The sequence below is a fragment of the Perissodus microlepis genome, chromosome 20 (assembly GCF_051167445.1).
Source record: "Perissodus microlepis isolate ML-2025 ecotype Zambia chromosome 20, ASM5116744v1, whole genome shotgun sequence".
NCBI lineage: Eukaryota > Metazoa > Chordata > Actinopteri > Cichliformes > Cichlidae > Perissodus > Perissodus microlepis.
In genome coordinates, this window is record NC_140480.1 from 22,391,662 (window position 1) to 22,418,953 (window position 27,292).

Sequence of the window (27,292 nt, forward strand, 5' to 3'; positions counted from 1 at the left end):
CTGCATCTTTTTAAATGCTTATTTGTCCAGAAAATTATAAAAGTGGGATGTAAGCTACAGCAAAGACATGAAAGAGACAAAGCCTTTCAGGTCAGTCACTGGATAAGTATGGGCTTACCACTCTCCCCCTCTCTGTCTCTCACTAAGGTGGTAATCTCCAACTAATAGCAAATTAGGGTATTGGCAGTGACAGCAGCTGTGAGTTATGTCTGACACCTGCAAGGACATGTCAATACTCAGAGACAAGGTCACAAATGTGCAGGTCTGTCAGTCACAGAACATGGTTACAGATGATACCTTTAACGTCATGGTTAAACTTGATGTTATAATGATGGAATCATGTAAAATATCACAGAAATACAAGACGTGGTAAAGGTAGAGGTATAAAAGATCCTTTACTGGAACAAAAAACAAACAAACAGTTTTTCTCTTGTATTCTCCCTTACTGTTATTCTTTTATTATTTCATTGTGCCTTTCTTTTTTCTTGTTTAAATGACTGACAAAACCATTCAAAATGATCTCTGCAAACGCTACATCTATTTTGAGGCAAATATATTTAATTTAATTTAATACTTCATGATTGTTCTCCACCACAGCTGAACGATGTGACAGCTGCTGTCGATATTCAGCAGCTTGTGATTGTATTTGTTGTCCATCCCTTCATGACAATCATGTACACATTTTCCGGTGGCTACTTTCAACAGGATAGTGCATGATGTCAGAAAGCTCAAATCATCCCAATCTGCTTTCTTGAACATCACAGTGAGGAACAGGTGATAAAGTATATATCATGGATGTGCAACCAACAAATCTGCACCAACTGTGTGGTGCTGTCATGTAAATATGGACGAGAATCTCTGAGGAACGTTTCCAGCACCTTGCAGAATCTAAGCCTTAAAAGACAATTCTGAAAACAAAAGGCAGTCCAACATCAAAACTAGAAAGCCGTATCTAATAAAGTAGCTGGTGGGTATAAATCCCCACTATATTGTATATATTTGTTCAGATCAATTTTACTTTTGCAAACTTTGAATAAAGGACTTATTATAGCTGTTTTTCTGTTAAACTTAAGTGAAATATATTTCTGCAAAGTAACTACATATCAAATACATATGACAGAGTAATACATATTATATTTACCACTGAAAAGTAATAAAATAGAGAATAATAAAGTAATAAAGTAAAGAAGGAGTGGCCTACTTTACACACACACATCTTATTTGCTCATCTTATCAGCCACCTGCAACCTCTTCCATCTGCTCCACTATATAAATTAATCCAAACATGTTAGCTACATGTGCAGCAGGAGAACACCGAGAGGAGCTTGTTGGAAAGGCGGGCAGACAGATGGTGTGAATGACACAACTCTGCATGTTCTGTACACATCATCCATGTAGCACCTGAAGTGGCATTAGATAATGAAACAGCGAAACCAAGTTGGGAGATGATGCCAAAATAAAATGTGGCGGTCTCTTGAGATTTTTGGTGCATAGTTAAGCTGATGTGCTTTAAACCATAACTATACTCTGCCTGGTTCTCACCAACTTGTTATTGATTGATTAACACCCGCCTCTAGCCAATACCTTGTACTGATGTTGTGCAAAGGCCAGAAAGTGCAGCCATTTCTCCCTTTGCCTCATTGATTTCTGCCTTTCCAGATGGCTCCAGTTGTCACACTGAAGTCTCGATGAGTCACAAGGTGGCATGACTAAAGAGCTGAGAGATTTCATCCCCTCATCCTCCCTTCAAGGTTTTTTTTAAAGGTTTGTACTGGACACGTGACAGATATATGAGTCATAACTTGGATACGGAAAAAAACAATAAAAACAATAACTGTTTTGGTACAGGTCAGTGTGCTCCGTAAAGGAGGAGTAGCCATTTGATGTGCCAGCATTCCAGTGCGGTGAAGTGGATTTGAAACGGAAATTATTATTAAAATTGCAGTTAGAAGTGTTTGATGCATGCCATATCAAAACATGTTACAGAGAAACTTCCTAATGTCACATTGACATTTGATTTTTATTTTATTTTTTTTACCTCTGGTGCTGCTAATGAGCTTCATAGAGGTGCATATTGTGCACCACCGTTAGACTCCTGAATCAGAAAACCCGATTCATGCTAGGTGTGAATGAGATCCACTGATCGTAAAGTCCATTTGCAAACTACTCCAAATGATACTGTGACAAAGGGCAAAGGGAGAATCTGATAAATTGCTCAACAGGCTACAAAGAATGTTTTTGCTGCTGCGCTTACCACAACATTCAAGTTAGCTGAAAAAAACTAAGGGTTGTGTAATCCCTGAGAAACCCTAATCAGCACCAAGTCAGATAGCTGTGAGTTATCCATCTGTTACTGGCCTTAAAGGTGACTTCCTCAACCAAAGTAATGCCCGATTTCAAAACTTCAAAGATAACCTCCATGGTTAAACTACAGTAACAATCAGGGGATTGCCAAAGTCATTAGGATTCATTCTCCATGTATAGGGCTCTGCGGGCTTGTCCGCTGGCTAATTTTTTAATGAAATGAGTGAAAAGTAAGTGAAAACTTTCCACTACTGGTTTCTCTGAAAGAAAAGTTCTTCAATCTCACCGCATCAAAGAACAATTCACTGAATAGCTGTTTAATTATTTTGATAAAAACCAAAATGTTGAAGATTTTTATTTACACCTGGGTCAGCAGATACCCAGCACTTAACCCACCTTGATATCCCTCCAGTCAAAAGTCAGATTTAGCTAGTACCAGGCAGTCTCGATCAGAGTTCACAGTTTTCAGGCACTGGCTTGTTGAGGTTTGCTGACTGTGGAGATAAATGAACATGTGAACGTGTGAAGTTCCAGTGCTGAACAGTTCTTTGAACATATATATATTCTTGTTGAGCCCTGAGTACACATCCATTGTCTGACATTGTAGGATTGTACTGAATGTATTTTTCCATTCAAGACTAAGACCAAGTTGCTTAGGAACAACACGTAAACCTTTACAAAGGGAGCTGCTGGCTTAATAACTGCTTGTATTGTGTATTCTAGTCTTTTTCAGCAAACTAAGCCTTTAAGATACTGGCTGGAAGCCAAGGGTTTTTGTTTTCTAAAGGATGCCCCTTAGCCTTTGGTGTGAACGGCACTTTAATGTGTCCTAACACGTCTTCAGTAAGTTGACACAGAGTTTTGTCTTCAGTTCTTGGACAAGAAGCTTAATGCGCCCACCGGGATGTGAATTGTAAACTATAGAACAAGTACAGTAACTGACATACACACATATCTAAATCACAGCTAGCACAGTCATGTCTAAGTTGTTTACAGCCCTTCTTGGCACTGTTGAGAACTCGTGATAATGAAGCCATTTGGAAAAACAGTAAAACAGTGCCATTAAGAAAAGGTTCCCATGAGTTTGAAGACCCCGATGAAGGAATTATTTGTTTCCCACAAATAAAAGGGTCAGTGAAACATCCATTCTGTGGTGAAACTCACAGCAACGGACCCAGTTTAGTGATAATCTTGAGAAATGGCGCCACCTTCAGGTGCCTTAGGTGTCTTAATTTGCTCCTCTAATCAAACAAATGTACAATGACATTTTTTGTTAATGAACGAATGAAACAAGTGGAAAGGAAAGAGTTTGTTTCCCTCTTTTATTTAAGGCTGGATCTAAAACCCAGCAAACCTCTTCTTAGCAGTAATACTATCTATCCCATGTTATTATAGAGTAAAAAAATGTTTTGTCTTATTTTTTTCTAAGGAAAAGGAGAATACATCAGGTCACATTCACCCCAACAGCTCTGTGAGGCTGTCCTGCAAAGCAATGCTGAAATAGACTCGAATGTAACTTGCGTGGCCAAATAAGTCACCACCCAGATTTAACTAAGCAAATCTAAATCATGACAGCAGCACAGTGGTGTTATGGTTGCCTCATAGCAAGAAGATCCTAGGTTCAAATTTCTGTGTGTAGTTTGCATGTCTTCGCCATGTCCGCATTGGTTCTCTCAGTGAGCTGCAGCATCCTCCCAGAGTCCAAAGACATCCATGGTGATAGGTTAACTGGTCATTCTAAACTGAATGTGAGTGTGAATGGTTAGCCCTGCTGTAAGCTGGTGGCCTGCTATAGCTGTGCCCCGCCTTCCATCCTTTCACAGCTGGGATAGGCTCCAGCTCTCCACCACGACCCCGTACTGGATAAATGGAAGAAAATGGATGTGTGAGAATATTATTGATGACACTCGAATGTTCTCTGTATTAGCTTAAAACTGTGTGATTTATTCGGTGCTGAGTGGAGCTGGCAGGAATGGCACTGGATAAAATTTAGAAGCAGATGAAAGGTCAGAGAACTCATTTAGTGGTTGCTGCTCACCTACTAAACACCAAATTTAATTTGAAATCCATCCTGTTGGTTATTGATAATCTCCAGACCATAAAAAAGGAAAAAAAATCACAACGTGTTGAAGAAACTGAAGAAAACACTACTCTCACGTGCAATATTGTGTTTTATTGGTAAAATTCAGAGCAGTTATTTTCTGGTACACACACTAGGCGACAGATTTCTCATTTTAGGTTAAAATAAAGTGCATTACTGTGTTAGAAGGGGTAAGTATTCATGCCGGAGAAATGTCACTGTTCAAACAGCGAGGCAAACTACAGCAGCGTAATACAACTAAATATGGGCAGTTAATATTTAGGTGCATCTGCACATTAAATATGGCATAAAGCAATATTCTACGTAACACCAAACAAAGGGATCAGAAGAAGATTCAATTATCCTCTGGATAAAGCGAACATAAACTTTTTTTTGCCAATATTTCTCGAGTGTGAAAGTATCAATTTAACCAGCTGCCTTTTTTTTAAAACGTAAAAATTATATTTAATGAAGTTCAGTAAACTTGTTTATCATTTTTTTAAACATTCAAATTCTTGCACACGACTTCCATCTAAATTAAACACACATGTTAGCAGTGCAAAGACATTTTGTATTCTGTTGTAAATATATTACACATGATCTCTTCAGATTTTGCAAAATATGTTTTGTCACAGTTGGTATGTCTCTCAAAGAAACGTTAAACAGCCACAACGAACAGCTCTCTGTACATCTGCACCAAACATAACCAGCTCTTTTCAAATATATATTCTATGCAATATGCTGAAAATAAAATAAAAACTGCAAACATACAAATGCATATATTTTTTTTTTCCACTTTTGTTTTACTAGAAGTGCTTGTTACCTCCTTGCAAAGTATCCACCATTAAAAAAAAACCCTAAACTTTCACTGAAGCTGCATCACAAACCTGCAGACCTCTCAGCAGTCAATATTAATCCTCGCCAGCAGCTCCTCCAAGGCTTCCAGTTTCTGGTTAGCCTCCTCGATTGCACTGTACGTCTGCACGTTGCTGGCGATGTGGTAGCGGATGTCGTCCACCAAGGGGACCGAGTCCGTCTCTTGGCGCTTCTCTAAAGACGCGGCGTCCTCTTTGACCATCTCGGCAAACTCTGCTTGCTCCACCAGCTGTGATGGGACGAATGCAAGAGGTAGACAGTTGTGAATTCTTCCTAATGGAGAACTCAGGGGATGCTGACACACTTTTAAGGAAAAATAAGTTCTGTAGTTCTGAAACAGCAACAAAAATATTATAAAATGGTCTCAGAGATCAAAACATCATTAATGATTGGCATTTGGGCATTTTCGACTGGTTGTTAACACAAACATCTAATTAGCCAATCAAACTCCAACAACTCAATGCATTTAGGTACCTATAATCTGGGAAATAATTATTTGATCCCCAGCTGAATTTGTGAGTTTGACTAGAATATAATATGAGCATGAATAGGGATGGGTATCGTTTAGGTTTTATCCGATACCGGTGCCAAACCGGTACTTTTGAAACGGTGCCGGTGCTTAAACGGTGCTCAAACCGGTGCTTAAAAAATGGAGAACACAAAATTGGTTCAAAAACCTCTCATGTTCAGTGTTTTTTTTGTAAAAAGATAACAATGTTAGCCTTTTCTGCAGCTATGGGGCATATATGGTATCACTCTTGGCTGGAAGCAGTGCTTAAACAATGGAAAAAACACAAACTTTGTCCAAAAACCTCTCATGTTTAACTGTTTTCCACTTTTTCTTTGGTCATTTTAGCCTTTTTGGCCAGGGTGAAGGGAGTATCTGCCATCAAATAAGAAGACAGCTGCATGTAACTATGATGATGTTTGATAGTTCACCTTACATGCATTAATGTAATAACGTGGTTAGCCTACTCAACGTAAATTACACACGAACAACATTAAGCTACTCACACAGAGAAGAACGGCTGCTGCTGCCATCATCATCCGTCATCATTTCTGCTACACTGGCAGGGCTAGGGGCCAGGACTCTCCTCTTCGGGTTTTTGGGGGATGTTGCTAACTCCAGGTCCGATAACAGGCACCACACCCGCAGTAGATGTGCACGGTGTGAGGTCTTGCAGCAAGCTATCAAATACGGCGCATTTCTCGGCTTTTAAAAAAAACGCTATGCGTCGCCAGGTGTTTCATCGGATTTGAGGTGTTACCTCCTTTGACAGTATCACAGTATCAGCTTAAAGCACTTGTTGCAGGCTGCTGAGTTTGCATATTTTGCTGTGAAGTACAGCCAGACTTTTGACCGCTTCGCCTTGGGCATTTTTAATCTGTAGCTCTGCTCTAAAAGAACGTACGTACCTGGACCCGCCTACTATCCTCGGAAACGTAAAATGATTGGCTAGAATCTAAAGTGTATCACAGCTCAGGAAAAAAAAAAAGCACCGAAATAAAGCACTGAAATGTGCGCTGCTTTTCGGTCTGGTTACTACCGTTTATGACAGAACCGGTGCCATCATGGCACCGGATACCGGTACCCATCCCTAAGCATGAACAACAGCACAGATACAATGAAGAACTACGACCCACTGACAATGGGACACCGTCACTGCCACGCACCCGCTCGATGATCTTGGCCATGAACTCTGTGCACTGATCTTCTAGCCGAGAGAGACGGAAGAGCTTGGCCGTCTTCCACATGTGCAGAACGTTTTCCTCGCATATCGTCTTAGCCAGCGTCTTTCCACACAGGCGCTTAAGCCCCGGCAGCAGATACATGTCAGCCACACACAGCACGTCAAACACGTTTTCCGTCATTAGCTGGACATGCAGAGAAACCAGCAGGGAGAATATTATTATCACGAGAATTCAAAACAGCAATCCTCCCCCTGGATGCCTTGTACATATAAATCAATATCTTTAGTGACACTTATTTAAGTGTCAAAACTTACGATTAAGGTACAGGGGAGGTTGTCAAACGAGTTAAGAAATTTCAAGATGACAGTGTGAGATCACTGGTGAGCATTTTTTCAGAATTTGTCTGCTTCTGAGACAAAATGTGCCGTCACTTGTGGATTTTAATGCTCTAATTCCAAATATGACAATTAAAATAGCTAATTAGTGCCCAGTTCCATGTCTCCCATTTTAATCATAAATTCTAAGCTTATAGCAGCTTTATGTAATAATAAAAAAACTGGCCCAGATGTGTGGAAATGAGCTGTTGTGACACAGAGAAATCTAACTAATCAACCCAGATCTCTTTTGCCTAGGATATTACAACATGTAAATATATCTGCTTTATTACTTGACTGCATGTCTGTTTATGGATGCCTCCACAAAAAACCCACAGTGAATTATTTAACAACGGAGGGCACCAGCAGAGGAAATGCAAATGCTGTATGCATTTCACTGGTACAAGTTCTGTGAGTTACGTGTCTTTCAACAGCATACTGGAAGAAAATGTGAAAAATGCTACTAATAGGACTTTTTTACATTAGAGATCTTCTTTTAGCTGCTCCCTCTAGGGGTCACCACAGCAGATGATCTGCCTCTATTTCACACCAACCTTTATCTACCTCCTCCACGGTCTTCATCTTTGTCTCCTGCTTGGCAGCTCTATTGTCAACATCCTTTTTTGCCCACGAGGCAATTATGATTTTATGAATTGTAGTTCACATCAGGCCAAATTAATCAAAAATTTAATTTAAGAAGATGAAACTAAAAGTTAGGACCTACCCCTATTTTAACCAAAATTGTACTAATTTCTGGTTTCAATTAAGATTTTTTTTAGTCTTGGAGTCGACCTGGTAGCAAATCACGAAAACTAGAGCCAACCAACAGTTTTACGCATCACTTTCAGTTTCACTGACCCAAAAATCTATCTAGTTTGACAATATTTATTTCATAAGCACTTTCGCCGTAAGCGTCTGTATCCACTATGGCTCTGATGTTGCCATATCAATACAGCAAAGCTTCTCTTACAATATGATGAGAAATCCTCTCCAGGATCACAATTGTTCAGGTATTTAACAATTAAGCTTTGCTACACAGGTTTGTCTGTGTTTATAATCGATGTTTGTTTTCAAAGATCCCTTTTTCCTAAATAAAAAAGTGCGGAATGATTTATTAGGGATGCAAACATCAAAGAAAGAAAGAATGTGCACAAACCTCAGTGTCATCTGTGTAGATGTAATACATGATGTGGATAAAGATTTCATGCGAGATGTTGTGTAAAGTAATCACTGGGGTGCTGGGCTGAGACTGGAGCTGCTCTCCCTCACTGAAGTGGTCCTCCAGGAGGGCTTTAAAATAATCACTACGTCCACAGAAAAATGCCTGGAGAGAGACGCACAACTACACTTCAGTCATTCACATTCATGTTTATGCCGCGGTGGTGTGGAAGTCTGCACTGTAACTGAGAAGACACTGTGAGAATTTTCCGTACCTTATGGCACAAGAAATCGTAACCATCGACTCTGAAGCAGATGTCGGGATAAGTAGGGAAGCGGTCGACTCTGTTAAAGGGAAGCTCACCAAATCCAACCTAAAGAGAATCAACAGGAATGAATGCGGTGTTCAGCTAAAATACTTAATTTACTGCCATGATGTCCTCACCCTCAATTCAGTGGGCAGCGCACAGTCTGCTAACTGAGCCATCTCCTCCTGAAGTTGACAGCTGTGAGGCTCGAGGGTGAGAACTTTCACACAGATTCCCGGTTTATTGGACACTTTAATATGAGGAGAGACAGAAAACAAGACAAGATGGAAAACTCATCATTAGTGGGCGAAAAAAACAACAGCTCTAGGCTACGTCCACACTAGCCCGGATAGATTTGAAAATGGCGTTTTCGTCTGAAAACACTCCGCATCCACACTATCATTATCAGTCGTTTTCACAGAGTTGCGTGTCCACATTGAAACGGCTGGAAACGCTTGCGTTCCAGTCCTGCGCATGCGTGAGACGCAAGAAGATTCGACCCTGCCTCATTTCTGTTTGCCGTTTATTTACTTTCCAGCTCTTTGAAACGTCCCAGCTAAATGTTGAGGAAAAGAACCGAGTTTTTTAAATGGACTAACAATGAGGTGGAGTTGTTCCTGCGAATAACACAAAGGTACATATTTGCAAAAGCGAGTGTGAATTAAAGAACCTGAAGAAAAGCTATCTGGAGCATGTACAAACTGATATTAATGGTAAATGGCCTGTATTTGTATAGCACTTTCAGTCATCACATTCAGTCATCCACCCATTCACACACTGGTGATGACAAGCTACATTGTAGCCACAGCCGCCCTGGGGCGCACTGACAGAGGAGAGGCTGCCGGACACTGGCGCCACCGGGTCCTCTGACCACCACCAGTAGGCAACGGGTGAAGTGTCTTGCCCAAGGACACAACGACCGAGACTGTCCGAGCTGGGGCTCGAACCGGCAACCTTCCGATTACAAGACGAACTGCCAACTCTTGAGCCACGATTGCCCATAATCTTTAATAGGGTTGTCAAAATTGAGAGCAAACAAAACAACTGCTGTATAATACAATCTGCTATCTTAGTTTAATAGGTCACATGATTGCATCACATGACTAAAATGTGTCATCGTTTTCGAAAAGGCTCCGGGTTTGCTGTCCACAGTGCGATGCGAAAACGGCGTTTTCAAATGTATCCGCTTTGGAGAGCGTTTTCAAAATGCTGCGTTTTCCTTGACCGAAAACGCCGTCTCAATGTGGACGAAAGGCCCGAATGGAGAGAAAAAGATGTGTTTTCAAATGAAAACGTATTAGTGTGGACACGGTCCTAGATAAAAACATATGGGATTAAAAGGTGGTCTGGTATTTTGAGGCTAAGTGGAAAAACTGCATTACATCAGGAATATGCAATCTTGAGCCACTCCTTTTTTATATATTTTTCTAACAAAAGCAGAAATAGGTCCAGAGATTTATTGAAGCATGTGCAAACATGCAATGGAAATACAGTATTTAAGGCGAACAGAGCTGGAACGAGCTTAAAAGTCAATATTTAGTATGACTACCTTCAACAGCATAAAGTCTCTTAGGCAGCTTTCTTGTAATCTCTTTGTCTTCAGGAATAGTTCTCCAGGCTTCTTGAAAGACAAAGCTGTTCTTTGGATGTTGCTTGCCTTTTGTTCAGTTCTCTGTCAAGATGATCCCACACCGCTTTAATAATGTTCAGGTCCGGGCTCTGGGAGAGCTCCACTGTGTTTTATCATCCAGGTATGCTTTTACTACGCTGGCAGAGTTTTTTGGGCTCATTGTCATGATCCCAAAAAACCTGAGAAAGACTTTAAGAAAGCCTGAAGAACTATTGCTTAAGACCTCTTTAAAAATCACAATAAAAGAGAAATGAGGGGTGCCTTAAGACTGGCTTAAAGTTGTACGTGCATTACTCAAGTAAATATAAATCAAGAGTTCTGCCTTACCAAATTCATACACTTGTTTGCATTTATTCTCCAGCTCTTCTATGAGATCTGCCATTTTGCACTGTTTAGCCAGTCGTCTACTGTCCTCCACAAGACTTATATCAATATCCATCCGTCCTGAAACAGAGATAAAGAAACAACATAAAACTTTTTCTTACTAAGATTTTTGCATGTTATAAAAATATTACATTAAATACAATCCAGCTATCATCCAAGCATGCTTTCTACAACATTTCATTAAAGAGTAGCGTGTGCAATTTCTTCTTAAAGATCAAATGATTTTACCATTATTTATTTATATCCCAAAAGCAGATTCGATAACTCCTCAATCACGATGTCATGAGTCACTGGACATTGTGGACATCCACGGTCACCACTTCATGCATAATGCACCTTCTATGTGTATGGACGTGTGCAGGTATATGTATACAGATGTATGTACATGTGTGTGTGCGTGTACATGTCTATAATTATAGATATCTGTTACTTACATAGGAATAGTAGTGGTAGAATAGTTCAATTTATGTCTTGCATATTTCCACAACTATAGCCATAATCACATACTGTGTATGCTACCGTTGTATATAGTGTATTATCGTACTTATTTTATATTCGTTTGTATTGTATTTGTATCTTTTGCATTTTCCTTCTGCCAAGCGTTAGCTGAGCTGAGGTAACGCAAAGATTTCCCCACCATGGGATCAATAAAGTCTTATCTTATCTTACTTGAGGAAAAAACACACTTTATTGGAAAGTGACATGCTACTTGTCCAATGGCTCTGTATTCAGTTTGCATCTTAATGCAGTGCACAGCTACACTAGCAAGTTTATTTTTTGCTTTATGTCTTTGTGCATGTATTTGATTGTTTTGTGTAAATGACTGAGTTAAAAAAAATCATAGGGAACAGAAAATGGAGCCTACGTCTTTATTATTTCTTTTTTTTTTAAAAAACTAACATCTACTATTTTGGAGTTTCTCATTATTTCATATAGTAAATCTTTGCTATCAGAACATTTTGTTCCCCCTTTTTTTTAAGTGGATTCTATTTTGCAGGGATGGACTTGTCACTTTCACATCAGGGAACTGCCCAACAACACCGGTTTCTCCTGTACGATACATGGAAGATCAGCTGGTATATTTTTCACCCACCTGTGTAGAAATATTGTAGAATGGCTCCAAAGGCAGCAGGATTGATCTGAAATCAAAACAGCCTTGATCCATACAGTATAACTAAAAATTGTGAATTACACACGGTGATATAACAGGACACTAATGAAAACATATAGACTTACCAAAGGGTGCTTGAGGTTGATCAAGTTCTTCCCTTTCCATTTGGTCTCAAACATTTCCGTGAAGTACTCTGAGCGAGCACTGAGAACACATCGGTGTGCTAGAAACGTTTGTCCGTGAACCAGGAATTTGACGTCACTATACTGACCCTGCTCTAGCAACCTAAAGAAAAAACCCAGAAATGTCTGGATTAGACAAACGTACTATAACATCCTGTTATTGCTCTTATTTTCTTGTTTCTTTTCGACATAAAAATCATGACCCTTACATGTGCAGAAAGTAGTTGAAATCATCCCGCTGCATTGCACGGATGCTTACACACTTGTAGTCTTTGAGCAGGCGTCGAACAGAGTCGCTCAGGGAGCCATACATGCATCTCTCGCCATCAAACGTGTTGGCTTCACACTTGGCACCTAAAAAAAACAAATTAATAAATGAAATCAAGAATTTCAAAGCCTAGAATGATACAACAGAATATGTCAGAGCAGTTCTAAAGCACAGCACATCAGTTTAATACTGTGTTATTTGATTATGACTGATTGTGACTTACCACTAGCCAACAGGTACTGGACCAGCTCCTCGTGACCACAAAGACAAGCATAATACCTGAAGCACACAAGTGTTTATATTAAAAGCAGTTATGATTATGATGCGGCGTTGATGGGAGAATTACATCAGCTGCCTATACTGTACTTACAATGGAGTGCTGTCCCATTTATCTTTTACATTGAGGTCAACATCTCTTTGTTCAACAAGGTATCTAAGCAAAGAGCAGAGAGGTTACAGTGATGCGCTGCGATAAACACAGACACGACTCGCCATACAAAACGCAAAGATTTAAATAAAAATAAACAGATACATACGTCACACAGGAAGAGGAGGGTATATACAAATGATTTTATTGATACTAATAGAATTATTGAATTCTGTTTGATTAATTAATCCCCTTATTCATTCTAATCAATTTGAAAAAGCAGCTTCTCAGCATGGGATTGAACCACTTTCATGACTATGACATCATTCTTTTGCAAAATCATTTGCATTTATTTATTACAGTACTAATAAGTAAAACTGAAAAACTTGGAGGCATGCAGTTCTGATGGCTTGGATAATTAGGCTGGCTCATATTTGACTCTGGCATACTTTGGTATACAGAGTATTTTATGTTCGACTTGATGATTGCATTGTTGCAAGAAGCCCAGGTCCTGTAGCTGCAAAACAAGTCCAAATCATCACCCCTTTATCCCAGTGCTTGACAACTAGTATGAGGTTTGTTGTTTTTGATTTTCTGCTGTACATTATGGTCTAAATATGGTCATCTGTCTAAAGTACATGGCTCTAGAAGTCTTATTGATTGTGCAATGTTTGTTTCTGTAAGCACTACACAGTCTGAACCTATGATAAATTTGCTGGGGCGTCCACTGCAACATTCTGTTAACACACGTGAATCCTCCAGACCAGCAAACTGCTGAAACCTCTAAAATCTTCATAGAGCTCCTCACACTTGCTGGTGATCAAATTATCAAGTGCACTCAATTACTAGTGCCTGGTTGCTATTTGGCCTCTTAATTCCTATGGAAACACAGGACTGCAATGAATCCCATGAAAACTTTCTAGTACACATGACTGTACAGACACGCCCCCTTTATTGGACTCGGCAACAATTGGTTTATGTATTCATTGTAACCACTGATGATTCCTTCGATCAGCTGAGCATAGTTTTGCTGTCCTGTCAAGCTGTTTCCTTGTAATTCTCGGGGTAACTCTGTCCTATAGCAGGAGAGTAGATATCCGGTTGAGCATCCGACACTGATACCTAGTGCCATCATTACGTCTGGACACCGAGGAGCTGACCTACACAATTAGCTACAGTTACAAACTGGCTCATCGTGGCTCCTGTTAGCAACACTGCCTTCTGTGGTTAACTCCCGTTTATTTGCATAAAACCGAAGTTAAACTGCAAGACTGCATTGTAGAAAAAGCTAGCCCAATCTATGCTAGAACTCTCACCGGCAAACACAGTAAAGTAAAATAAGTTATCATCGAGCACACAAGCCATAATAAGCTCAGCAGAGCTGATGGTTACCTGACTCTACAAATGTCGCCCTTTCTGCAACTACTAAACAAATCGTACACATCCATAATCGCCGCGGTGTTTTCGGTCCTCTGTAATGCATTGAGACGGCCTGTCTACCGGACAGGTGAGTGATGGTTTGCTGTAGCTTCAGAGTTTTGCTCGGTGAACGCTGAGAAAGTTGTCACCGTTGTTTTTTGTTGACAAGCTGTGCGGGGTCCTCGGTGTTTTGGTCGAAGAGGTCCAGCAGTCACGTGACATCAGCGTACACTTCACAAACGTAAGGGAATAACTGCAAAAACGGCAGCTATATGCTATTCTTTATCCGCACTACTAAATCCTTTTTTACTTGTGAGTCACATGAATAGAAATCTTTTAAAAGTTTTACAATGAGCTGATAATCCTAACCGCAGAGGCGTAACTTGAACAAGTAGCAACCCGTGCTGAAGATATAAAAGCTGAATTTCCGAGCTTACGCCGTTAACATGAACGGTACACGTCATACCGTCACGTCGTTCGTTTATGTGTGATTTGAACAAGTGGTAAAAATGCAATTAAAATAGCGCCTTCGCTCTTGTTAAAGTACATTCTTTTCATCAGGTTAAGCAGCTGTCAGAAGATGTTTCATTCCGCTATTTGACCAAAGAACTACGAGACAAACCTTGCCCTATTTTCTTGCTCTTAACTAGGCCAAGCCAAGGCATACAAGGCCACAGTGCTGTGTCATGCAGTTCAGTAACAGACAGAGGCAATACGTGCATTACACCCATATTTATTTATTTTGTATTGTACTGTATGTCACAATATTTATTCAGAATCCTAAAAAGAAAACAAAAGCTTAACTTGGTTAAGCTTGGTTATTTCTTCATCTGGTATTTGGCAAGCTTTTGTTTTATTATGCAGATGATAAGTTGAAGTTTTTCTCAACATGTCAACCTGTGCACTCTCTGGGAGGAGAAAAAACACAGTAAACACACTTTAACAGAAAAGTGTGTGTGTGTGTGTGTGTGTGTGTGTGTGTGTGTGTGTGTGTGTGTGTGTGTGTGTGTGTGTTCGTGCAGTAGATTGACGGTTCTGAGTTACTTTCTCACTTCCTGTTTTCACTCTTATTAACAGTAAGATGAAAATTACTGTAAAGTTGTTTACTTTTAACAACATTGGACAAATGCGCTTTGCAAAGCCTGATAAGAAAGCTGGCTAACTGTGCAAGTGAACAGACTCAACCCTATCTTTAAGACAGGAGAATCTGAAGGATTATAATCAAATATCCTGAAGATAAATATGAAAACTGCATTCAAAATTACTCTCTATGCAAATTGAATGGAAAGTCAGCAAATACAATCAGGTTATCTGTTTTAAGATTGTGTGCTGAGGCTTATCAAACAATAAAACTGTTGTAAAATTGTTCATAGTCAGAAAAAAAAATATCTAAGAATAAAGTTGCCTCTTTTCTTTCTGATCATCAGGGAAACACGAAGACATTACACGCTACTGAAAAACTTTAACGCTCCTACTGTTCACACACAGATTTCTGAGGGATTTTCCAGGAATGGCAATGCTTTTTCAGAGAATCGATTTCGGATCAGAAATCGCTGATTTCCTACTCGCTGATCTCTAATCTGGAACATAATCTGCTCTGGAGCAGGTTATGTTACTATGGCAATTTACAGAGATAACAAGTGAACCACCTTCACACTAACCCACACAAACCCAGGGTTAACCCTGAGGTTACCTGGAAAAGACTAAATCCAGTTCTGTAATACAGTCTGTGGTTCATGTAACCAGTTTGTTTTTGATCACAGATCAAAAGGTTGTTGAGATATTAACTCAACTCCAATTTTAATTTGCTGTTACAAAACTTAGAAACACTAAGACCCGGTTTTTGTGTGCACCAGTTTTGGTAAAGATTGTTGCTCAGACAGTTCAAATTAATTTCAAACATCATAGTTGGTCCAGCTATAGACCAGTCTGTAAATACAAGTTAAGCTTTATTAGGTAAAATAAACAAAAAACAAAAGCTGAACTCGGGCTTTGGACCAAAAGATTCTAAGTGTTAGTAAAATCAGTTCATTATTGCTGTTATTTATATACAATAAGAAAAGTGGAGATGTCCCAAAGCCCCATCCTTTTAAACTTTGATGTAAGATTTCATGACCTTTTATCACCCCAAATGTAGAGATCAGTTACAAAATCTTTAAAGCAGATGTATGTGAGAAACCACTGAATTCATGACACACTCGGTTCAAAAATGAAAACTGAATTCAAAAATGACACTCCCAAATTCCAAAATTCCTTCATAGAGGCTACACTGCACTAAAACATCAAAACAAGAATAACATCTAATCACAACAAATGTGGGGCGTAATTTTAAGTTCCAACTGAAAGCAGTGATTTGCAAATTACCTTTGGCCTGTATTGCACTGAGAATGTTTCGTCACACAGATATGACTGATTCTGATACATGCAACAATGCAAATATTGGGACAGGCGAGTATATGTCACTATTCTTTATTATATCCACTCTTTTTCACAATGCTAAATGACATTTAAGGGTCAAAAACACCAAGAGATCCAGTGATTCAGTTGTTTTCATTCTTCCTGCAAACATACCTTCTCTATTGAATAGAAGTGTTGACGGGAGGCAGGCAGGTGCACACGCCATGCCTTTTACGCAGCCATGCCTTTGTGATTCATGCAAAACGCAGTTTGCATGAAGGGAGTACGTTGGTAGTTTGCTCCAAAATCCCGGATTGCTTTTCAGTGTACTGGTAAAACTTTGAATTATTTTACACACCCTAAGTAGCGAACAGTCCAAAACACTTCCTGTTCTTTCATTAAGGAGCACTGTTTTAAGAGACTTCACAGTTTTCCTCATGTTTTATCAGCGTGCTGACCTCAGCAGTTTGGTGTATCAGCTTGTCAGCTTGCTTGTCACGTGCTTCATGATGTTGTGATGTGAACATTTCTGTGCTCTTTGTGCAGAGGAGGTTTTTTTTGTTTTCTGTTCTCATGCTGTCCCCCCATAGGAGCCCAGCATGAGTAGAGGTCTCTTTTTTTCCCCTCCTCGTCTTGCCCATTGTATTGTACATTTCAGTGTTTTTCCATAATACTACCGGTCTCTGACCTGTCTCCCCATGTGATGTCTGTGTTGTGTATGTAAGGTCAGGGAGGGTCCCATTTTGCTGCAGGGGAACTTGCATGTGACAAATAAAGGCTTTCTTGACTTGACTTGACTCTTGAAATACAAGTTAAAATGCATTTGGAAATCACTGCTTTCTTCCTTTATGTGAATTTTCCATCTAGTTTTCTGAGCTGGGTTGTATCCCAGCTTTTTCCACATCTATCAGGAACAAGATAAAGTATATTAGTGTTTTGCTCTTTACCTGTCACAGCTCTCCTGAATCCTTGCTGGGTGTCAACAACTGCACATCTGTTGTTGCTCTTTTTCACCCAAAAGGGAATAGCAATTCCCTCAACGGGGTAGTGATCGCTCACCCTAAGGGCCTGTGGGAGGATTTGTGTATAAAATGAAAAATAGAAGAGCAAAATAGCCATTCAAGTGCATATCAAGAAGAGGGATAGATCAGATAGCTCACCATTTCTTCTGTCATTTGAAACTCTTTGTGAAAGTTAAATGGTTTAGCTGAGTTTGGCACAGTGGCTGCCAGCATATCTTCTCCATACACAACTATCCTGTGGAAGATGTGCATTCATTCAATTCATGAATTCATATAACTGTGCAGTTGTGGTTAGACATTTACATACAGTCATCATGGGTATAAATGTTATGATAATTCTGGGCTTTCAATAATTTCTTTGAACTGTTCATTTTCCAGGGTGCAATGATTGTGCAGCTTAAATCTGGGAAAAACTACCAGTTGTAGTTAATTGTGACCACTAATAAGAAATAAATTCAAACGTATGCATCCAATTCTTCTTCTTTTAAAAAAATCATTAAAGATGTATGCTGTATAATTATTCCATCCATCCATCCATCTTCATCCGCTTTATCCGAGCCGGGTCGCGGGGGCAGCAGCCTAAGCAGAGAGGCCCAGACCTCCCTCTCCCCAGCCACCTCCTCCAGCTTATCCGGGGGAACACCAAGGCGTTCCCAGGCCAGCCGAGAGACATAATCTCTCCAGCGTGTCCTGGGTCTGCCCCGGGGCCTCCTCCCAGTGGGACATGCCTGGAACACCTCACCCAGGAGGCGCCCAGGGGGCATCCTTGTCAGATGCCTGAACCACCTCAGCTGGCTCCTTTCGATGTGGAGCAGCAGCGGCTCTACTCTGAGCCCCTCCCGGATGGCCGAACTTCTCACCCTATCTCTAAGGGAGAGGCCAGCCACCCTTCGGAGGAAGCTCATTTCCGCCGCTTGTATCCGCGATCTCGTTCTTTCGGTCACTACCCACAGCTCGTGGCCATAGGTGAGGGTAGGGACGTAGATCGACCGGTAAATTGAGAGCTTCGCTTTTACACTCAGCTCCCTCTTCACCACGACGGACCGGTGCAGCGTCCGCATTACTGCAGCTGCAGCCCCATTCCGTCTGTCGATCTCCGGCTCCCTTCTCCCATCACTCGCGAACAAGACCCCGAGATACTTGAACTCCTCCACTTGGGGCAGGAACTCATCCCCGACCCGGAGTGGGCACTCCACCCTTTTCCGGCTGAGAACCATGGCCTCAGATTTGGAGGTGCTGATCCTCATTCCCGCTGCTTCACACTCGGCTGCGAACCGTTCCAGAATATAATTATTCCATCCTGGAAAAAAACACTTCAAATAAATCAATAAAAGCCAAACATTACATTGACATTCATGCCCTCAACGAGTGCAAATAAACTTCTGACCACAACTGTATATCTTGCCACAAATCTTTCTAACAAACCTGTCATAAGCGTGATGATCACTTGTTTTTGCCATGGTGTCCACGTTATCACCAATCAGCCAGTAAGAGTTCTTGTCACTGCGAATGTGGATCTCCTCCCTTTCCTTGGATGAGAGATACCAGCCATCTGCCCTGAAGTCTCCCAGGATTATTACATTCTAAAGGAAATTAAGAAAACAAAAAACAAAAACGCAGCTTTTCAGGCTAATACAACTTTAAATATCCCTAAAGAAAATATGAGGACACCGAGTGATAATTTACAGGTTGTGCAATAGATGTGATTCCTCTGACCTGATATCTCTGTCTCTATATATCTTTATCTATGTGTATCACAACTCAAAAAATGCATCGGGATCGGGATCAGAACTATATCCCTCAGCACTGCAACAGAAACAGTTGACTTGACTCCAATAACATCCTCTGTAGTTACATACTGTAAGTTAAACATATTTCCCTGCTCACACAAGACACTAAACCTGATAAACCTGCTGCAGTCTGCTGTAATTAGCATGTCACGCTGCATCAGACTCATTCAACAAACAGATCCACGGTTAAAAATGACTCATACATACTGCTGATGTCCCAGCAACTGACTAACATGTACACACACAGACCTAACTCCTTGTTCTGACGGAACCAGGTACCATAAGCTTCAGTAGGGGCAAAGATTGACCTGTGTTAGGAGTTTTAAAGTAGAGAATATAGGGCTCTCTTTTAAATGCATCCACATCATCGACCTGGTCATCCTTATACTGATAGCAATCGATAAGGTCGACCACATCGTCCCTTCCAGCAGGATTATTTGAGCTTGCCTGTACAGAAACAGGAACTGTTCCTTGTATCTGCTCCTTCCCAGACGGGTACTGAGCCTCTGAGCATAGTGATGGGTGGTGCTGACCCTGAGATGTGGACAACAGTAAAAGTAAGCATACTTATAGGAAGAGGCAGTTTTACTTTAGTCAGAAAATCTTTTTTTTTTTTTAAGTAAATTCACCCATTCAGCTCTTCCACTAACACTCTAACAGAATCACATTCACCACCTCCAGAATAACTATGATGTCATATCAAGACACAATCTACAACAAATAAGCTTTGTTAATAAAAGAAGTGCAAACAGTGTTATTGTTTTGTTTTTGTTTGTTTTTTGTTGTTTTGGGGTTGTTTTGAATCAATGATAATAAAAGCAGAAGGAATGAGAAGCGATTTTCTTTTTTACTAACCTGATAATGCACCTGGCTACTTCCCAGTTTTCATTTTCACACTTGATAATGACTGTTTCCCAACACTCATGAGTGAGTGACATTGACAACAAATTTCCAAAGAAGAAATGCATTACACATGTTTTGTGATGTGTTGACTCTGTACACGGCGTCCTCATTTAAAGAGTTCATATCAGCCATTTCATTCTTTGGTTTGCCTCGCTAACGCCAAGGAGAAATGTTTTACCTTAACCAGGCTTGTCAGGACCGCTGGATCTGAGACCTTAGTCAGTCCAAACCTCTGTGCATTGAATGAAGCAATCTTCATTTCTCTCAAAGGAAGACCCGAAGGAAATATTCAGTGTCATGCAAAAAACATTTTAAGTATACGCATGACGCTCACTCTGTTCTCTTGACTTTATTCAGCTCTGATGAAATGTTGAGCGGGTGGCACAGATTCAGTGTCATACAAACAAACCCTTATAAATCTGGTTATGTGAGAACATTTTTCCTTTGTACAGTAGTTGTTTGCTTAAAGGAAAGCGATGATTGGATAATTGGACGCGCAGGGAGAGAGGGAGGATTTGAAAAACAAACAAGAGAACAGACAGGTTTCCTTTTTTTTAGTACAACTGGTTTCTATTAACATTAGTGAAAACACATTTAATTTAAGTGTGGTAAATTTTTAAATCAAACTATTTTCCTCTTTTGTTCCAGAGGATAATAATGTGTACTTTATTGATCCCAGTGGGGAAATTACTCCCTCTGCATTTGACCCATTCACTCAGTGAAGCAGCAGGCAGCCACACCGGGGAGCAGTGTGTAGGGAAGGTACCTTGCTCAGGGGTACCTCAGGGTAGCCGTTCGGTGAATTCGAACCCCCGACCCAGCTCCATGGTTGATAATTTGTAATCATAACTGTGTCAAATTTATCACAGCACAGAGGCAGAAGCAGTGGAGATCAATCAAAGATAGAAATAAAGAAATACTTTCGTCCATAATAACCAAGTAAGGAACTTCCTGTTAATGAGTGGAGTGTGTGAGGTTATGAGGGCGTAGTTAGTTGGTAAGGTTTTTCATGTACTTTTTTGACTTTACTCTCTTACAATCATATTTACTAGTTTAGTACCTTAAGAAGAAAAATAACAGTTTTCCAGAAAATTTGTGACTTTTTTATTAAACGTACTACTAGAGTTTCAGGACTTCGAGTTTATCTTTCAGTTAAGGGAGGTTTTACGAGGTCCACTGATGTGCATGTAGTTTCCAGTGTGTAATGCATATTATAATATTTGGGAACATTTCCAAAAGTAACATTGCCTACTGCAAGTATTTTCTGCATGTACTGACTTAAATTTACATTAAAAACTTGTAGCTCTGCAGTTCATTATGTTAAATAAAATCTTTCTTTATTCATAACAGGGAATATTTTATTTTTCTTGATGACTTCTTGATTTACTGAGTTTTCAGACTGTGTGAGTGCAGACTTTTAGTTTGTTACGGAACTCACCTGAAGCTGTGGAGCAGGAATAGTTTCCTGTTGCATCTTTGAAGTGAGGGGTAGGTGGGAGAGCACGAGGTATGTGTCAGACTGGTTTACCCACATTCAATCACTTCACTATCACAATACGCCCAGTTCTGCCTTATAAAGCAGCCAAAAAGATAAAACATGCACAACAGAGCTATACCACCACTTCTACCAGCTGAGCTCTCCATCCTTTCCAGCAGTGCAAACTCAACAGCACCATGAGTCTGAGGAGCAAGCGCAAGAGCCTGCTGAACTCACCTTCAGGGCGATTCAGCAGTAGTTCCATGGGATCCAACTCCATCTGCCAAATCAGCACCGCTACCGATATCAAACCAGTAATAATCAACAGGAGCCTGCTTGCCCCACTAAACTTAGAAGTTGACCCCACCGTCCAAACTATACGCACCATGGAGAAAAATCAGCTGAAGACTCTCAACAACAAGTTTGCCTCCTACATCGAAAAGGAAAGAGGAAATTTTACTGTCACATTTAAAATCTTTTTATTATAAACCATTCCAAGTTAAATCCATGGCATTTGAAGCTTCCTTTAAAACCTAAAGTGGGACTGTGTTGGAATTTGTTCGTATCCCTTCTCGTGTGTCAGGTCAGACAGCTGGAGCAGCAGAACAAAGTGCTGGAAACCAAGTGGAAGCTCCTGAATCAGCAAAGCGCCCCCTCCTCCGATGATGCGGAGTCCATTATTAAGACGTTCATTTCCAACCTGGAAAAACAGCTGGAGCTTTGCAGACACGATAAAGTGAGGCTTGAAAATGAGTGCACAGCCATGGTCGAGACTGTGGAAGACTACAAGACAAAGTAAGGTATCCTGGTGGAAGAAATCAAACCACTGCTAAACAGGAGCTCAGCTTTGACATATGATAATAAAGTGGACAGTGATAAGAACTCTGTGTGTGTGTGTGTGTGTGTGTGTGTGTGTGTGTGTGTGTGTGTGTGTGTGTGTGTGTGTGTGTGTGTGTGTGTGTGTGTGGGTGGGTGGGTGTCTGTCTGTGTGAAATTTGATATTTGTGGGTGTTTCAGGTATGAGGAAGAGACCAACAGCAGGGTCACTTCAGAGAATGATTTTGTACTGCTCAAAAAGGTGCAGTATGCAATGACACTAATACTTTTATTTGTGAGTAATAAAAAACAAAATAGCAGTGAAAAGGAAAGTTGTTTATTTATTCTGTTGCCTCCAGGATGTGGATGAAGAATTTATGAGAAAGGTGAATTTGGAAAGCCAGTTGACAGCTATTCAGGATGAAATCTTGTTCCTCAAAGAAGTATATCAGATGGTAAACAAGCTTACATTAAAAACCTTTTCAGAATTTAAATCAGTGAATCACATTAGGTGTCATATTCTGGAGTTTTTCCTCTTAACTTTCGCTGTATGTGTTGTTTTAAATCAGGAGCTGTATGACATGCAGGAGCGTGTGAAGGACACCTCTGTGGTGGTGCAGATGGACAACTCCCGCGACCTGAACATGGACCACATTATAGCTGATGTTAAGGCTCAGTATGAAGAAATTGCTGCTTACAGCCGTGAAGAAGTTGAAAAGTGGTACAAGAGCAAGGTGAAGGTCTAAGATGAATTCTTGCTCGTTACTGTCGATGTAATAAACCAACTAGGAAAATGGGCATAGAGACATGAAAAGGCCTCAGAAGTTACTGCTCATAAATCTACTACAACGTCAAAACGGCATTTGTTAACCCAATAATTACTGTGTTTATATCCTTGTCTCGCTGTTTGATATTTTTCCACACCAGTTTGATCAGATGAAAGTGCAGGTCCAGCAACATAACAGCGAGCTGCAAAACACTAAGGCCGAAATAGCTGAGCTTAAGCGAATGATTCTTCGTCGGCAGACTGAGATTGATGTTATGAAGGAACAGGTGAGTGAAGGGCTTTAAGACTACCTCATAGTCTGTTTGATCTTAAATTGGATTTTAACAAGTATCAAGAGGAACAACAGGTTTAGCTCCTGTTCTCATAAAAAGAAAGGAAACTGAAAACAAATCAAAGGAAATATTTTTTCATCTTGAACTGACAGACTAATTGCATACATTTAGTTATTGTTAGCTGCTCTGAAAAAGCAGTTTGGTTTTCCTGTTACCATAACCCACACAAAACCCCCCAATTTTTACAAAATCATCAGGAATCACTGTGAAGCTCAGATTTAAATAAAGCTTTTCTCTTTGTCAGTATTCCCACAATGTAGTAAGCATATCTGATAAGGAAGAGCGAGGGGAACAGGCTGTAATAGATGCAAAAAGCCGCATTAAGGACCTTGAGGCGGCTCTGAGGCAGGACAAGCATAACATGGCCAAGCAGCTCAGAGACTACCAAGACCTCATGAATGTCAAGCTGACCCTGGATATCGAGATCTCCACCTACAGGAAACTCCTGGAGGGAGAGGAAGAAAGGTAAGCCAGCAGAACTTAGGAGGTTGCTAGCAACAATGTGTTAAGGAAGAAAATGGATGGATGGATGGATGGATGGATGGATGGATGGATGGATGGATGGATGGATGGATGGATGGATGGACGGATGGATGGATGGATGGATGGATGACCATTGATGTAAGGTTTCAGCTTGGAAACTGTCTACAGTGATTCAGAAAATGATTAAAACATATTAATCATTACTGATATTTTTGGTTGTATGAGCTACTGTACGTGCATACCATCTGTCATCCGACAGTTTAGATGGAAATTGGGTGTGGTATAGAAAAACAAAAAAACACCACCTTGAGCCAAAAGCCTCAGTCAGAAACAAGAAGTTATTTGTTTGGTTTGGTTGTTTTTAATAGTTTCACAACCACATATTTGTCTCACTATTCAAATACTTCACCTCGGTGTGTTGCATTAAACAATAAAGAACTGAGCCCAGGGGGTGGAATGCAGCAAACACCCACAGGTATTTGACAACTGGTGTGATAACTGCAGGCGTAGAGCAGAGCGGCCTTTCAGGTGCAAGTTTGAAAGACAAATCTACATCCAATCTGCAAAGCCCAATCCACATCCAGAACCAGACTTTGACAAGTAACACGTAGATGAGATTTATGGTTTATTGGAAGTCTGTCTTCCAGTTTTATGGCAGGAAAAAAACAAAGTGGTAAAAAAATTACTTTGGGTAATTTGGTTTACCACTTGTCTTTCTTTGCTGGATCTTAAACATGAGACAGGTTTATTGCACAGCTCCCTCTAGAGCCACAAAGGGCTTTATACATCGGCTTTGCCACCTTCACTTGAACAACCATGTGAATAACTTTACCAGTACATGCCCTATAATGTATTTCCTGCTTTCACCCTGACAGACTTGGTAAAGACTCTGTTATCAGCATCCAAACAGTGACCAACAAAAGTAAGTACAGTACTGTATTTTACAAATAAAGATGAGATCATCTTAATGGCCTTCATCTCAGGGATCAGAGTGACACCCTCTTCTCTCTTTTTTCTGTCTTCTTTTCAGCAGCTGTTGCCAGTAACGACTGTGTTGATGGCACTGAAAGAGTGCTCAGTGTCCAAACAGTGCCCAACCAAAGTAAGTACAGCACTGTATTTTACACATAAAGATGAGATCATAAGAATAGCCTTCGTCTCAGAGATCTAAGCGACACCTTTTTCCGACTTCTCCACAGCTGTGCCCGTTACCATGCAGAGACGAAGGTCAGGCCCTGTTCTCATCAAGACAGTGGAGACCATGAACACGACATACACCGAAGGCAAATAAAACGCAGCAGTGCTCTGAACTGACGGATTGCTACTTAAAACTACCCATAATTTAATCTGTTTTCAAACTGCTGTAACCTCACTGAATCAAAGGGCCATGTGTATCTGTGTCTCTGTTTTTCGTTTCCTTCTGATTCTGTCACATTAAATTACAAATTGGAGCACTTAAAACAAACCTGTACTCAGCAACTGTAAGACGTTTGTTAGTTTACTCTATAGATGTTCCTAATAACTATTAAAAACTATTCTCTTTATTGTTAGATCTTGCTGCACAGCTGTTGTTCTGATGTGTCTCTTATAAAGTATAAGGAGAAAATAGCTTCAAAGCTTTTACATTTTTTTTAATATGCACTAGATGGACCCAAAGATATTGGGTCACAACTTTAAATCTCTAAACTGAGGTGTTTTCAGTGTCATTGCCACAGGTATAGTCCAAGTCGTTTTAAGGAGCTCACTTCAGCTGTGTTACTGTAACAGGATGACACTGTTGCAACAGGTCGGTTTGTTAAAGTTTGTACCTATTACACAATCAAATGAAAGAGCTTATTGCAAAGGGGAAGTCTAATTTCAACACAGTTTTTTTTTTTAACTACAGCTCAGTGCAGCTGGTGCATTTCACATAAGTCTCAGACCGGTTTGAGTGGACTCGAGTGCCACAAGCTGGATGGACTGTGTTTGAGTAGCCAGCTAAAAATACAGTGCAGGGAAAAAAGAATTTGGGCCCTTTATTTTTGTTTGGGGTTTTTTGTTTTTTGTTACACTTTTATGCTTCACATCATGTATTAAGAGAGAAAGCTATCCAAACCTACCTGCCTCTAAAAATGAAGCAAACTTGAACTTCAGGACCTTGATGGCTAATTGGAAATTTGAATTCTGCTCTCTATCAGAAAATCCTGGAGTTGACTGTCCACCCATCAGTTAATGCACTGAAGCTCAAGCACACATGAGTTATACACACCCATACACACCAGTGTAATTCAAACACCCATAATACTATATTGTATATTTATATTTTTTTTTTTCCAAACATATGTAGGTTTTGTTTTGATATGTGAATTTGAAAAGCATGCTAACAAAAATAAAGAGGGGAAAACCTTTGTTTTTTAAAAGTAAACATACATTATTAGCTATTAAGCAGCACAAAATACATATACTAAAAAAAACAAGTAGGTAAATGTTTTGAAGAGTTGGTCAAGCTCTGCCGTCTGTAAGACACAGATGCATTTTGAAATCCCACAGCGCTCTTCCTACTTTCAGCTAACCGCTATTTCACTGCGATCATGGCAGCCCTCCTGTTATTTTGCGTTATTTTTTATACTGGGTATTACGGTAAGAGAACCCGAGATATAATTTCAAAATAAAAGCAATCTTCCGGTGAATGTGATTCCAAAGAAAGTAATAAAAGTTCTTAACTTGACACTGATTTACACCGTGAGGGTGTACGGTTCATAAAGAGAAATTAGTATGTGGAAACATCGAGTTTACTTGTTACGGCTTTACAAGTCTTTAGAAATCTTCATTTTTAAATGTTTGTATAATTAAGAATTAATATAGTAGTAAATTTGTTATATTTAAAAATGTATTTATTTAAAATTATTGTTAAAATGTATTTATTTTGAAATCGCGTCTCAGTTTCTCTTACCGTAATGTCTCGTATATACAACCCAAAACAACGTAAGAGCACTGGCTTGAGGGATTAGTTAGGGTGTGACTTAGTGATGGTAAATTTGATTCTTTTTACTGAATAGAGTTTTAATGAGTCACTCACCAAAGTGAATCGAGTTTTTTGAGTCATTTGGTTCACTGAGTCAGTCGACCAGAGAGTGCAAAAAATGTACATTT

At 40.0% G+C, this 27,292-nt stretch overlaps 2 protein-coding genes and 1 pseudogene across 3 annotated transcripts; 1 reads left to right on the forward strand and 2 right to left on the reverse strand.

Annotated features, from left to right (window-relative positions):
* Positions 1 to 4,457: 4,457 nt before the first annotated feature.
* On the reverse strand, positions 4,458 to 14,354 carry abtb1 (ankyrin repeat and BTB (POZ) domain containing 1). The gene is made up of 12 exons (XM_084916982.1): positions 14,127 to 14,354; positions 12,738 to 12,800; positions 12,591 to 12,646; positions 12,309 to 12,453; positions 12,043 to 12,202; positions 11,900 to 11,945; positions 10,750 to 10,866; positions 8,930 to 9,042; positions 8,760 to 8,858; positions 8,483 to 8,650; positions 6,935 to 7,135; positions 4,458 to 5,489 (listed from the first exon to the last, which is right to left on the reverse strand). Exons 1-12 carry the CDS (start codon positions 14,180 to 14,182, stop codon positions 5,283 to 5,285), a joined length of 1,431 nt encoding a protein of 476 aa, XP_084773108.1. The 5' UTR covers positions 14,183 to 14,354; the 3' UTR covers positions 4,458 to 5,282.
* Positions 14,355 to 14,506: 152 nt separating this feature from the next.
* Positions 14,507 to 20,766, reverse strand: LOC146364503 (deoxyribonuclease-1-like; annotated as a pseudogene). Its single transcript, XR_014798881.1, has 7 exons — positions 20,444 to 20,766; positions 19,992 to 20,073; positions 19,617 to 19,896; positions 19,365 to 19,378; positions 18,998 to 19,155; positions 17,711 to 17,807; positions 14,507 to 17,618 (listed from the first exon to the last, which is right to left on the reverse strand). The product of XR_014798881.1 is annotated as a deoxyribonuclease-1-like (transcript).
* A 1,110-nt stretch (positions 20,767 to 21,876) lies between these two features.
* Positions 21,877 to 26,614, forward strand: LOC146364504 (keratin, type II cytoskeletal 8-like). The gene is made up of 10 exons (XM_084916983.1): positions 21,877 to 22,203; positions 22,326 to 22,537; positions 22,760 to 22,820; positions 22,918 to 23,013; positions 23,128 to 23,292; positions 23,486 to 23,611; positions 23,922 to 24,142; positions 25,036 to 25,082; positions 25,191 to 25,262; positions 25,360 to 26,614. Exons 1-10 carry the CDS (start codon positions 21,940 to 21,942, stop codon positions 25,449 to 25,451), a joined length of 1,356 nt encoding a protein of 451 aa, XP_084773109.1. The 5' UTR covers positions 21,877 to 21,939; the 3' UTR covers positions 25,452 to 26,614.
* Positions 26,615 to 27,292: the final 678 nt, after the last annotated feature.

What these genes read in the sequence shown, in the direction of transcription:
- LOC146364504 (XM_084916983.1), top strand. Translation starts at nt 21,940, where the DNA reads ATGAGTCTGAGGAGCAAGCGCAAGAGCCTGCTGAACTCACCTTCAGGG. An exon ending in TCAAAGAAGTATATCAGATG is followed by an intron (nt 23,014 to 23,127) that starts GTAAACAAGCTT and finishes GTTTTAAATCAG; the next exon opens with GAGCTGTATGACATGCAGGA. An exon ending in CCAAACAGTGACCAACAAAA is followed by an intron (nt 25,083 to 25,190) that starts GTAAGTACAGTA and finishes TCTTCTTTTCAG; the next exon opens with CAGCTGTTGCCAGTAACGAC.
- abtb1 (XM_084916982.1), bottom strand. Translation starts at nt 14,182, where the DNA reads ATGGATGTGTACGATTTGTTTAGTAGTTGCAGAAAGGGCGACATTTGT. An exon ending in GGCGACATTTGTAGAGTCAG is followed by an intron (nt 12,801 to 14,126) that starts GTAACCATCAGC and finishes CTCTTTGCTTAG; the next exon opens with ATACCTTGTTGAACAAAGAG. An exon ending in TTCAACTACTTTCTGCACAT is followed by an intron (nt 12,203 to 12,308) that starts GTAAGGGTCATG and finishes TTTTTTCTTTAG; the next exon opens with GTTGCTAGAGCAGGGTCAGT.